General features: G+C 43.8%; 1 protein-coding gene across 1 annotated transcript in view; it reads right to left on the bottom strand.

Moving 5' to 3' along the window:
- Positions 1-7,225: 7,225 nt before the first annotated feature.
- Positions 7,226-14,111, bottom strand: part of LOC121579881 (protocadherin alpha-C2-like) — a 32,946-nt gene continuing 26,060 nt past the window's right edge. Inside the window, exon 4 of the mRNA XM_041894831.2 lies at positions 7,226-8,900. Within this exon, the coding sequence (XP_041750765.2) occupies positions 8,593-8,900 (308 nt within the window). The 3' untranslated portion in view covers positions 7,226-8,592. The remainder of the gene's footprint in view (positions 8,901-14,111) is intronic.

The raw sequence follows: 14,111 nt of genomic DNA, 5'->3' as shown, positions 1-14,111 counted from the left end.
ACACACACACACACACACACATACACACACACCGGACCTGGGTTCAAATACTATTTCAGATATTTCAATGACTTTCACATACATTCGAAGGAAGTATTCAGATGTCTTTTATTTGAAAATAATTAGTGTTAACGTTTATATGTTAATGTATTTTGAAGTACAGTTGGAAAGTATTTGAAAATACTCAAATACCCAGGTATTTGAAAATAGTATTTGAAATAAGTATTTGAAAATACTCTCAAATACAATTGGGTAGACTATTTGTATTTTACAAATAACCATTCAAATACTCAAATAAAAGTACTTGTTTTGGGCTGTGTATTTGAAAATACTTGAATACACAGAAAAAAAGGTATTTTAAACACCAGATACTCAAATACACTTGTATTTGAACCCAGGTCTGACACACAAACACACGGAATCATCAGCACTGACAGTAAACACTCTCAATTGCATGTCATCTCATTTCAGCTTGTTAGTGAGCACTGACACTCTCTGCCACATTTCCACTGTATTACAGCAGCTAATTGACTGCAAATCCCAAGTTGATGATGGAGTGTTTCAAAAACTCCTCTGACACCTTACCAGTCACTGACTTCAGTGCTGATGTCTTTGATGTCCATCATTCCATTCCCTTGATGGCTTTTCTCCTGTCCTCTCACCCCCATTTGGACAGATTGATTGACAGATAAAAGGCTAATGCAGCTAATTTGACTGAATGTCACCCAGAACTCCATCCTCCTCATTCGCCTTGGCATACCAGCAGGAGGCACTGGATGCTTTAACTTCTCCATCAGTCATATACTTCCTAGGTCTAGAGATAGTCTTAAACAACACACCCAAGATACCTGAAGTGGCCAGTTTTAAAGGAGGCTCTCGTCCCATAAAACAGAACATTTTAGGGATCTTGGGTGGGTGTGTTCAAGGACAAACAACTGACGTGTGTGGTGGTGCATTAGAAATGGCCTTACAGTGACATTGTCCTCTCGAATCTGATGAATTTGGCCTTGGGATTGAGTCAGTGGGGTTGAGAGAGGTCAATATCAGTCTCCATCCTGCATCTCCAATTACCACACAGTCATCCTGGGGCTCAACCAGAGTAACATGGATGTTCATACGCATGATAATACAAAGTTCCAGGCATACATTATATTAATTATCATAAAACAAAGAAGCAGACACACACAAACACACATTCACACACAGTTGAAAAAATAATCATCAAGTCTGTTAGTTTTATTTCTATATCATTGATTTCTTCCTATCTGAAATCTATATTTCTGAGTGTAGCGATGTTTGCTCAAAGTAGATAAAACACTAACAGTAATGGTATGGCTAAATCCCAAAACACTCCACAACAACATTTGATGTTGTAGACTGTATATGTATGTATGGCAATTCCCCACTGTGGGACTCATGCTTGGTGCTGTCCCTGTGAGTGATTTCCCCAGTTTAGCCTCTGTGAGTGAAGCAGCCTCTGTGAGGGAAGCAGCCTGTGAATAATTGTTCTCCCAGACAGCATGGCTGGGTACTCATCCAGGCAAGCCCAAGGGGAAGAGGCAGAAATAGCGGCACTGCTTCAGCTCAATCAGGCCCTGGTAAACCCTTTACCCTCCTTCAATCCAGATCCCTTACACTGGGGAAAAAAAGTATTTAGTCAGCCACCAATTGTGCAAGTTCTCCCACTTAAAAAGATGAGAGAGGCCTGTAATTTTCATCATAGGTACACGTCAACTATGACAGACAAAATGAGGGAAAAAAATCCAGAAAATCACATTGTAGGATTTTTTATGAATTTATTTGCAAATTATGGTGGAAAATTAGTATTTGGTCAATTACAAAAGTTTCTCAATACTTTGTTATATACCCTTTGTTGGCAATGACACAGGTCAAACGTTTTCTGTAAGTCTTCAAAAGGTTTTCACACACTGTTGCTGGTATTTTGGCCCATTCCTCCATGTAGATCTCCTCTAGAGCAGTGATGTTTTGGGGCTGTCGCTGGGCAACACGGACTTTCAACTCCCTCCAAAGATTTTCTATGGGGTTGAGATCTGGAGACTAGCTAGGCCACTCCAGGACCTTGAAATGCTTCTTACGGAGCCACTCCTTCGTTGCCCGGGCAGTGTGTTTGGGATCATTGTCATGCTGAAAGACCCAGCCACGTTTCATCTTCAATGCCCTTGCTGATGCAAGGAGGTTTTCACTCAAAATCTCACGATACATGGCCCCATTCATTCTTTCCTTTACACGGATCAGTCGTCCTGGTCCCTTTGCAGAAAAACAGCCCCAAAGCATGATGTTTCCACCCCCATGCTTCACAGTAGGTATGGTGTTCTTTGGATGCAACTCAGCATTCTTTGTCCTCCAAACACGACGAGTTGAGTTTTTACCAAAAAGTTATATTTTGGTTTCATCTGACCATATGACATTCTCCCAATCATCTTCTGGATCATCCAAATGCACTCTAGCAAACTTCAGACGGGCCTGGACATGTACTGGCTTAAGCAGGGGGACACGTCTGGCACTGCAGGATTTGAGTCCCTGGCGGCGTAGTGTGTTACTGATGGTAGGCTTTGTTACTTTGGTCCCAGCTCTCTGCAGGTCATTCACTAGGTCCCCCCGTGTGGTTCTGGGATTTTTTCTCACCGTTCTTGTGATAATTTTGACCCCACGGGGTGAGATCTTGCGTGGAGCCCCAGATCGAGGGAGATTATCAGTGGTCTTGTATGTCTTCAATTTCCTAATAATTGCTCCCACAGTTGATTTCTTCAAACCAAGCTGCTTACCTATTGCAGATTCAGTCTTCCCAGCCTGGTGCAGGTCTACAATTTAGTTTATGGTGTCCTTTGACAGCTCTTTGGTCTTGGTCATAGTGGAGTTTGGAGTGTGACTGTTTGAGGTTGTGGACAGGTGTCTTTTATACTGATAACAAGTTCAAACAGGTTCCATTAATACAGGTAACGAGTGGAGGACAGAGGAGCCTCTTAAATAAGAAGTTACAGGTCTGTGAGAGCCAGAAATCTTGCTTGTTTGTAGGTGACCAAATACTTATTTTCCACCATAATTTGCAAATAAATTCATAAAAAATCCTACTATGTGATTTTCGGGATTTTTTTCTTCTCAATTTGTCTGTCATAGTTGACGTGTACCTATGATGAAAATTACAGGCCTCTCTCATCTTTTTAAGTGGGAGAACTTGCACAATTGGTGGCTGACTAAATACTTTTTTCCCCACTGTATATTACTCCTGTTATGAAATGTCCTCTCCTTACCTTTCTGACCTTATATTATCACTTTCTATTCTCCTCTTCTTCTTGACTAAGTAAGTGTGTTTTTATTGACTAGATTGCCATTGCAGTTGTTATGAAAATGGTAACATATCTTCGACCAAATAAGAGCTGACCCTGATACCTTGATGACACTACAGGACAGATCTTCGTCCTGGTGCTTATTCAATTGTATCTGTCTTTATGCCATGTCTCTGTCAATCCCATTCTAACACTTAATGTCATCGTCGATACCCAGAATCAAAGGAGACAACGTCATTCCTCCATATCCATGGAAACAATCCCCTGTACCACGCAAAGGATGTGTAGGGGAGAGTGTGAATTCTCTCTCTCCCTCTCTCTGAGTATTTGAGCCCTTGAAGTCTTGCCAGCTCCACTCAGACTGCAGTAGAGTTCTACAGAGCAAGAGTAGAACTTAACACTGCTTTAGAGAGCCAGCAGAGCACTGGGACTGGCAGCACAAGGCCTTCTGAATAAACTCTATCACTCATCTTGATTCATCAGGAATACTTCTGCCATACACAGTACTCACACAAGGGCACTTTATGTCATGATGGTGAGGTGGAATGTTGCCGGAGGTTTACTGGGGATTTCTGTGTTCTACGATGGTTCATGAGTCTTTTTAATCAGGAGAGAGTAAGCCGAGATATACAGTAGTTTATCCATTTGCTTAAATTACTGAAATGAGCCGGAGATGGAATTTAATTAAGTGCTTTTTGTTCAGACTGGGAGAGCCCTGTCAGCCAGTACAGATGCATAATTTATCAGAGACCAGAGCTGTCTCCTGCCAGTAAAAAAAAAAAAAAAAAAAACTCTATGTGATGTGTTATCTAACCCAGCTGAGAGTCCTTTTTGTGTCTGGGCCTCTCGCGCGCTCTTATCTGCAGGCCTGGTCAGGATTGCCCCTAGCACTATACACCTGATTCCACTAATCAAAGGTTTGATGATGAGTTGATTAGTGGAATCAGGTGTGTAGTGCTAGGGAAAAACCTAAAATGTGGGTCCACAGGACCATGGGACCATTATTCTGATTCAAGCTATTTAAGTAATTTGCTCTTGTTAGTTGAGAGGGCTGGCTGTGTATAATGTGCTGTTGCTTTAGCTGCCAGGTATTAGACTCAGGGGTCTTTGTGTGGCTCTGTCTGCAGTTTTTTCTTCCTGCAGTCTACTCTTTCTGCAGTCTTTTGTAGCTGTTAGGTTGCTACAGTACTTTGGATCTTCTTTTGTCAATTGAAACTATTTTTGCCTTCACTGCACACATTGTAAATGTTACCAGGATTTTTTTGTATTGTATTAAAATAATGAAGTTAAAACTTATTGTTTTGAGTTGATCCCACTCACCAAGAAAATACATTTACTTGTTTTAAGTTTATTTAGCTTAAGCAGAAAATGCATCAAGAGAATTTGTATTGTTTTATAGAATGGGTGGGTCTAATCCTGAATGCTGATTGGTTAAAACCGCATTCCAGCCAGTGTCTATTTCACAAGTTACCACCAGCTAAATCTATGACTTTAAAATGCCTATTTACTCTGTTCCATCTGACTGCGCAATCCACTGTCTCATCAGCCCATCCAGGCAATTTATAAACTTGATCCACTATAATATAGCATCAAACATTATCTCACATTTCTTTTAGACTAACATTTTGTTTTCAACAGCGGAAATTTGTACAAACCTTGCTGTCGGTCTCTCCGAAATTTGCAACATTGTTTCAATATTCAAATTCGATCTCCAGCTGTCCTATAGTAATGAAGTGATTGTGTTAGCTGTGTTGTTGGCTAGCTCCTCTGACCAACAGTGTACTGATGAGAGAGCACATTTTCTATGCCAGGCGAAATCGTGCCTCATTAGCTCATTGTTATGGATGTATCCAAATAAATGTCACTAGAAAACAGCTTAAACAAATGCAAATGCAGCTACTATGTTGTCATTCTGTCTGCACTGTTTGACGTGACTGTATGTTAGCCGTAGTTGGCTAGCTAGCAAGTAAGGGAGAAGAACATTGCCAGCGAGTATGGCAATGGATCATTTAGAACGAATGATACATAGATACAGAACAAAAAGACTGAACGACTGGGTCGCGTCCATAGATACAGAACAAAAAACACTGAATGACTGGGTCGCGTCTCTGGCAACCCAACCGATAGCAACCCTAGATTTGTGTCGGGACTATATCTTGTGGAAGGATGAAATAGTATGAATAAATTCATAAAAATAATGTTTTTAATGGAAATATGTCAACCATTATTTGAATATGTTGGTAACCCGTTGTATAAACGTGATAATGCCCTCGAAGCCGGTGTTTGGAGGATATATTGGTACGGTTTGCCGGCCCTCGGCTTGGTCTCGGGCCTAACAACACCCATGCCAATATATCCTCCAAACACCGGCTTCTCTGGCATTATCACTTAATTAAGATATTCTTACTCGTTTCAAGCCTTTTTTAGGTTAAAATAAGCAGAATTATCTGCCAGTGCACTAAGGTCATTTGTCTTGGTAAGACATCTTATAAGATCAAATAACTTAAAATAAGATAATTTATCATACCTCACTGGTTTTAATACTTATTTTTATAAGCCATAATATAATCCAATCTAATTTGGCTGCTGGGTCCCTAATTCTTAGTTGAAATTAAGGCCACGGACAACTTTTCCCAATATTTAAGAAAAAACATTTTATTTGTGATTTATAAACAAAACACGTTAACAGAGCCATCAAATAATAAAAAAGAAAAATCACTATATCACTGTTACACTGATGAGCACGTGTACAAAAAAGCTATTAACAGATCTGCACTGTCACAGTCAACTGATTAGTGCCATTCAGGCACCAGATGACTGAGGAAACGTTCACTACACACAAGCAGAGAGTACATCAAGTTTTCCATATTTTGGGGGACAATTGTCTTTCTTAGAGTTTTTTTTCCTTCCATTTTGTATCTTTTTTCTTCAAAGGGGGTTCGGGATAGATATTGAAGGTGAATAAATTATTCAGTACAGTGTTTGTTTGATGATCATTTCATAGCTTAACACAACGTAAAGGATTGATTTTGTAATCTTCAAAAATCATAAGAGTACAAACCAAAAAATTGCATTTCATAGCATAACACTACAGCATTACGTATATATTCAGAAGGTATTGTAATTTAATTTCAACAGGATAAAAAAGTGATTCCTGTATGATTTGTCAATGAATATATAGTATGTGTGTATGTACTGTTTGTGTGTTCATGTGTGTGTGTTTGCGTGTGAGTATGTATACATATTTCAGCAGAGGCAATATTAATGTCTCTGAGTTTGTGATAAATGGTTGAAGAAAAAGAAAAACATATCTATCTATATAGATCTACATATAGAAACTGTTTCCTCTGCTTATAACATGCAAACAGCCCCTTAGTGATCTGACAGCACTGAGTCACACCTGAAGGGGGAGCATGTGTATAATATGGGGGGATTCAGTCCAATAGCAGCGCAGCATCACCCCTCTGTCCCTCTGATTGGTCAGATATCAGCCAGGAAGAGGAAACAGAGAGCTGAGTAGGAGATGTTGTGCAATTAGCCCCCACACATCTTGAGTTCATCCTGGGGATGCTCTATTCTAGTGAAGACCCCCCCAACTCAATGCTGCTGATGCTTCCTTTTCATCAGAATATGAGGAAAGAGTTTAACACAGCAACTAAGCTCTCTGGGGTATGTCTGTGGTCTGGACTGCCTATCACTACAATTCCACTTCTCTCTCCTTCTTCCATTCCTCTTTTTCTCTCCATCTGGACAGAAGGAAGCCAGTCCATAAAGCACCCTGTATCCCCCAGTACCCTGTGTGCAACTAGTGGAATGTACGGCAATGTGTCCCCAAAACAAACCACAATTCTGGAGGAGTGGTAGGAACCTTGTTATTTCCCTACCAAGGCTTGGTTAAAGCTAACAAATATTGTGTGTGTGTGTGTGTGTTTTATTTGTGTGTGTGTGTGTGTGTGTTATACAGGATAACACTGTTGCTGTGTTTAAGGAGGAACAAGTCATCTGAAGTTAAGAGGGCTCCTGGACATGGGGATCAGAAGAAGGAGGAGTAACGTTAGAGGGGGTAACAGAGGAGCGAATCCTACAAGCTTGAAGAACTATTGAACATTGACTACTGAACATTCAATGACTGAAGTAGGGGGATCAGACTTGAACAGAAATGAAGCAACAAGCAACGTTCCTGCCATATATTCCACACCCATAGAAAAGAACCCACTGCAATAGGCCACAGCCTTTAGGATGGGTGAGAGCTGTATAGTATCCAGAGAGGTGTGTGCATGTCTGCCCTGACTGTCTAGTATGTTTGTTAGTTATTGTGGTTCTGTGCTGCACAGACTGTGGGTTCAAGGCCCCACTGACCTGTTTTCTGTTCTAGGTGAGAAGACGGGGACCAGGTATTTTGCTCCTGCCCTGTGCTGCCAACAGCGCCAGCAGTGCCAGGCATGAAACACCCCGGCTTCAGCACGCACCGAAAATAACCTGGGCATTCTAATCCAGCCTTCAATCTCGGCCAGCACTAATCTTAACCCATTCTAATCTCATACAGCTCACTGTAATGTAGATACACGGATGTCAGGTGTGTTGTTTGGGTCACTTTTTCTTTTTTATATTTTGTAGAAAAAACAATTTTGTATTCCTTTTTTTTCACAAGGCCTCCATGTTATTGGAGAAGAGAGCCTCTGTGTCATTCTTTGTCAGATTGAGCTCCTCCTCTCCCCCTCCAATCAGGAGAGCAGAGGAGGCAGGGGGCAGAGTAAAGACAGAGATGCCAACATGGGGCCAGAAGGGCCAGGGAAGAGCATCCCATTTCAGGCCAGTTTGGGGAGATGGGCTGGCAGGACTGTAGCACTGGTGTTAGCACTGCCATTAAAACGGTGTGTGAGGTTTCTCTCACATATGGTATTTCATACATGAAAGAGTGGGACAGGGAAAGTTGAGTACATAATCATCATTGTAGAAAGGTTCTTCTAATCAACTGTATTTGTGTTTGATTAGAAACAGTATTTTCTTTCAGCAAATGTCTGGCTAATGACAGCCTATTAAATCCAATATAAAGCCTGTTTAATAGCCAGAGGTATGGAAGCCTCGGAGGGCCAACCTGGAAGAGGCTACAATTGGCTGTTTCATGGACATGGCTAATGGGGACTTGGCTGGGCAGACTTAACTATGCAAACACACCACAGGGAGGCTCTCCTGCTTCTAAAATATTCACTTGGCTTTTTGTCTTGCATCTGTTATATGGACTTTAGTTGGTAGCTCTGTTTTCATATCTCTCCTTTCTCCTCTACTCGTCCACATCCTCCTTCCCCTTTTCTTTCTTGTCTTTCTTGTCCTTCTTCTTCTTTTTCTTCTTCTTGGCCTCCTCCTTCTTGCCGAAGGTGATAAAGTCGCTCTTGTCGTCCTCTCCTCCCTGGCCCTGGCGGATTGAGATGATGGCGGGGGAGCCGGGGATGATGAAGGCTTCAGGGGGGATCTCTCCAGGCCTCAGGAACTGAGGGGGGCCGTAGCCTGGGCCAGGCCCGTAACGGAAGTGCCAGCTGTTACTGTCGATGCCAGCTCCAACCGGAGGGGACAGCTCGCCCCCCTCACCATCTACCAGAGAGAGAGAGAGAGAGAGAGAGAGAGAGAGAGAGAGAGAGAGAGAGAGAGAGAGAGAGAGAGAGAGAGAGAGAGAGAGAGAGAGAGAGAGAGAGAGAGAGAGAGAGAGAGAGAGAGAGAGAGAGAGAGAGAGAGAGAGAGAGAGAGAGAGAGAGAGAGAGAGAGAGAGAGAGAGAGAGAGAGAGAGAGAGAGAGAGAGAGAGAGAGAGAGAGAGAGAGAGAGAGAGAGAGAGAGAGAGAGAGAGAGAGAGAGAGAGAGAGAGAGAGAGAGAGAGAGAGAGAGAGAGAGAGAGAGAGAGAGAGAGAGAGAGAGAGAGAGAGAGAGAGAGAGAGAGAGAGAGAGAGAGAGAGTTGAGTTTGAAATAATCTTTATTGGGTCTGGGAGCCCACCACACAAATACTCATACAAAACCGTATTTACACATCAATTAAAAACACAACTCCAATTCCTCCTCCACAGTAACTGAACACAACAGCCTCTGAATACCCCATATACTCATAAACAGATCAATATTGTTGACAAGTTTGTAATAGGCAAACTCAACCCTTAGTCTTGCTGCCAACATTCCCTCCAGCATTCCCACCACATCCACAGACCCCTGTCCCCGAATACTGTTCTTCCGGGTCTTCCATATGGCTAATTTTGCTGCCCCTAACACAAAATTAAGCAACACAACTACACCTTTCTGTCTAAACCTGTACTTTGGCCCAAATATATACAGTTGGGAAGAGAAAACCTCTCCCAGAGCTGAGAACCAATTAGTGATCAGGTCAATCATCCCGACCAACCTGGGACACTGTAAAAACAGATGTGCCAGAGTTTCAGACTGAGCACAGAATGGACACCCCTCCCCAACAGTAGGATCCAGGTGTACCAGATACATGTTGGTGGCTATGGCTCCATGTATTATCCTCCATTGGAGGTCAGCTGTCCTCTTATCAATAGGCAGTTTGTATAATGTTCGCCAACAGCCTTTTGGGGAGGCACCTGGACCAAGCACACCCGCCCACCTCGTCGATTTTACCCCTTCCAGGGAAGAGGCATGGGACACCTTTACACATATTCTGTACATGGCCTTCTTTCCCACCTCCTTGAACTCCCCCAGCTCCGGGGTATCGAAGGAAAGCAGCATCCCCACGTCCTCCTCGAATGCCCCCCGCCACAGCACTAACAATCAGTGCAGGGAACACATAATCCAGACCCTCCTTCCACCGATCAGAATTGGAAGTGTCAGTCACATACTGCAGATGAAGTACTGGCAAGGAATCACAGACCTCAGCGACGACCTTCCTCAGTAGGCGAGACGATCGGATCCCCGCTCTTTCTCCCAGCTCCTCCAACGACCTATTCCTGTTCCACATCAGATGACCCAGCTTAGTACACCCCACGCCTAACAGGCATGAACGTAGGCTAGCTGAACCCAGAACACGGGACTGGATGGCAGTGTTGTGAAAAAGAGGTTCTTCAAAAAGCCACATCCCTGGTGGCGTGCAGGCCTTACGGGACTTGACCAGAACTCTCCAAGCCTGCATAACAGACTCATAAAATGGAGTCAGGCCAGGCAACTCGCCCCCCTCCAGCTTTAAGAGGAAAAGGTGCTTGTCTAAGCCCAAACAGCCCGCTCTCCTCATCAATGCGTAGGCTGTGTCAACCCAGCTAGAACCGTCACTGTACAACAGTCTCTGGGCTGCTTGAAGCCGGAAAGCCATGATCCTGGAAGAAATGTCCACCAGGCCTTGCCCACCCTCGTGCAGTGGCAGGTACAGGGCTGAAGCTTTAATCCAATGTTGTCCAGACCAGAAGAAGTTGACAAGGGTCCTCTGAAGCTCTTGTATCAGACCCTTTGGTGGCTGTAAAATCATTAGTCTGTGCCACAGGGTAGACGCAGCTAGGTTATTAGCTACCAGTACCCTTCCCCTATAAGACAGCTGGGGCAGCACCCATTTCCATCTTGACAGTCTGGCACACACTTTCTCCACTACACCCTCCCAGTTCTTTTTTCTGAAAGACATCGGAGCCTAGAAAAACCCCCCAAAGTCTTCATCCCATCTCTGCCCCACTGAAGCCCCCCTGGTAACCGTGGAGCGGACCCCATCTGAAGCTGGCCTGCCCACAGCGCTTCACTCTTTCCCCAATTGACTCTAGCTGAGGAGGCCCCCTCATACACCTTTAAGGCGTCTGAGAGAACCTTAACATCCTCACCCCCTGTAATAAAAACTGTCACGTCATCTGCATACGCAGACAGTGCTATCGTGGGACCCTTCATTACACCTGGCACAGAGAAACCAGTAAGCTTCGCTCTTAAAAAACAAAGCATTGGTTCAATCGCCAGACTGTATAACTGCCCTGAAATTGGGCATCCCTGCCTGATGCCCCTTTGGACAGGGATGGGACAACTCAAACCACCCCCACCTTCACCATACACGAGGCCCCAGCATACAGTAAATTCATCCAAGACAAAAAAACATCCCCAAACCCAAAGGCTTTCATTGTTTTAAACAAGTACTGGTGGTCCACACGATCAAAAGCCTTCTCCTGATCCAAAGAAAGTAAACCCACATTTACATCAGACAGTTTACAAATGTCCAAAACATCTCTTATTAGAAACAAGTTGTCAACAATAGAGCGATCAGGTACACAGTAGGACTGGTCCTTGTGGACCAACAATCCCAGATCCTCTTTCAACCTGTTTGAGAGACATTTAGAAACAATTTTATATTCTGCACACAGCAAAGCAACAGGTCTCCAATTTTTTATGAGAGCCAAATCCCCTTTTTTGGCAACAGTGAAAGTACCGCACGTTGACAAGATACAGGAAGAGAGCCCTCATGAAAAGATTCACACACCACTTCATAAAAATCCTCCCCAATAGACCCCCAAAAGTGCTTATAAAACTCAGATGGTAAACCATCAATGCCAGGGGCTCGGCCTGTTGAGAGCTGCATAACTGCTGTGGACAGCTCTTGCAGTGTAATGTCAGAGTCCAATGCGACTCTTTGCTCAGGTCCCAATTGAGGAAGACCGTGTAACAACTGTTCAGTACACAGAGAGTCACAATCCTCCGCCTTATAGAGGGCAGAATAGAAATCCACGGCATGTTGACGCATTTCACTGTCATCCGTGGTCACCTTCCCATCAGGGAGACGAAGGCAGACCATCTGTTTACGTTGCAATGTCGACTGTCCTAGGTTTTAAAAAAAAAGCACTAGGAGCATCCATATCCTTGAGGGAAGCGAAACGAGACCTAATCAAGGCACCCTTCACTCTTTCATGCAGAAACGACCTCAATTCATGTTTCTTGTCCTGTAAGTTCATGACTAGTCCGGGGTCATTCTGAGTGAGCAACTTCAATTCAATAGATTTAATGTTCTGCTCAAGGGCCCTGATAGTCTCTTTAACTTCAATTCGAGACAGAGCAGTATACTGTTGACAAAATAATCGTATTTGGGCCTTCCCAACCTCCCACCATTGTCTCAAGGACTCAAAATTCCCTTTTGTAACCCTCCATTTTTCCCAAAACAACAAAAACCTTTCACAAAACATGACATCATGTAACAATTTAACATTAAAATACCAATAAGATGATGACCTTCGTGGACAGGACAAGTGAATATCAACAGTGACAATATGGTGATCAGAGAAACCCACAGGAGTGATGTCACACCTTCCAACCCTACTACAGTATTGCTCAGATACATACAACCTGTCTAACCTTGCTGCACTGACATGACCTTCATTAACTTTTAGCCATGTGTACTGCCTAACTTTTGCATTCCTTACTCTCCACACATCAGAAAGCTCAAACTCAGTTAATAGACCAGACAGACAAATTGCTGACCGCAGGTGAGGTTCTTCAGCGGTGCGATCAACAGTAAAATCCACTGTACAGTTCCAGTCCCCCCTAAAACCATACACCCCTCTTGGTCACACTGTCTTAAGGTTTCCTTTATTTTATCAAAACCAACAATACGCTCTGTACCCTCATTAGGAGCATAAACATTCAAAAAAACAAACAAAAACCCCATAACATCCACCTTGACCAATAAAACCCGACCCTTGACAATCTCTGTTGTAGATACCACAGTCACCCCTAAGCCTGAAGAAAACAAGATTGCCACCCCAGCACTGAAATTAGTACCATGACTGAGTATATGCTGCCCCTCCCACCACATACCCCAGTCAGCCGCATTTTCCTCATCACTATGTGTCTCCTGTAGGAAAACTACATTAAGCCTTTTCTGTTTTATTACTTCTAATACCCAAGCCCTCTTATTCCTGTCCCTTCCTCCATTAATATTGAGAGAACCTACCCTTAGTACCTCCATATAGAAAAGAAAAAGGAAAAGCAGAAGATACCACAGAGAAACCAGACAAAGAGAATAGAACACCCTATGAGGCATAATCATCATCATTATTTAAATTTTCTCTTAACCTGACCACGTTTCCCACCACCTTTTGCTGCTGCAACAGCAGTAACAAATTTCCTCAAGCAAAACCGCTTCTTCTCACTCAACTGGTCTAACCCCACCGTCTTCTGTAACATCACAGCTGACCTCACAAACTTATCAACATCAAAATAATCTGCCAATTTGACAGATTTCCCAAAAGTCTGATCCAGAAACCCATTTACCTCCTCTAGATCGTAAATTGAGTCCTCACCAGCTGATACCGTATCAAGAGAGATATCCATATCCATATCCTTCTCCTGATCCTCCTCAACTGAGGCCACAGACCACTGACTCCCCTCTACCACATCCCTTTCAACACTCCCCACTTGCACCCCATCACTCGTACCAGGCATCTCCTCCACTACCTGGGAGACTAGCCCCACCTGAACCCCATTACTCGTAGTGGGCATCTCCTCCACTACCTGGGAGACTAGCCCCACCTGAACCCCATTACTCGTAGTGGGCATCTCCTCCACTACCTGGGAGACTAGCCCCACCTGAACCCCATTACTCGTAGTGGGCATCTCCTCCACTACCTGGGAGACTAGCCCCCCTGTAACCCAGCACTCATAGTGGGCATCTCCTCCACTACCTGGGAGACTAGCCCCCCTGTACCCCAGCACTCATAGTGGGCATCTCCTCCACTACCTGGGAGATGAGCTCCACATGAACCCTCTCCTGTAACCCATTACTTGTAGTGGGCATCTCCTCCACTACCTGGGAGATGAGCTCCACATGTACCCCCTCCTGTACCAC

Source organism: Coregonus clupeaformis, chromosome 13 (assembly GCF_020615455.1).
Source record: "Coregonus clupeaformis isolate EN_2021a chromosome 13, ASM2061545v1, whole genome shotgun sequence".
Lineage (NCBI taxonomy): Eukaryota > Metazoa > Chordata > Actinopteri > Salmoniformes > Salmonidae > Coregonus > Coregonus clupeaformis.
Note: the sequence above shows the minus strand (reverse complement) of the source record. Positions and strands in the feature narration are given on the sequence as shown.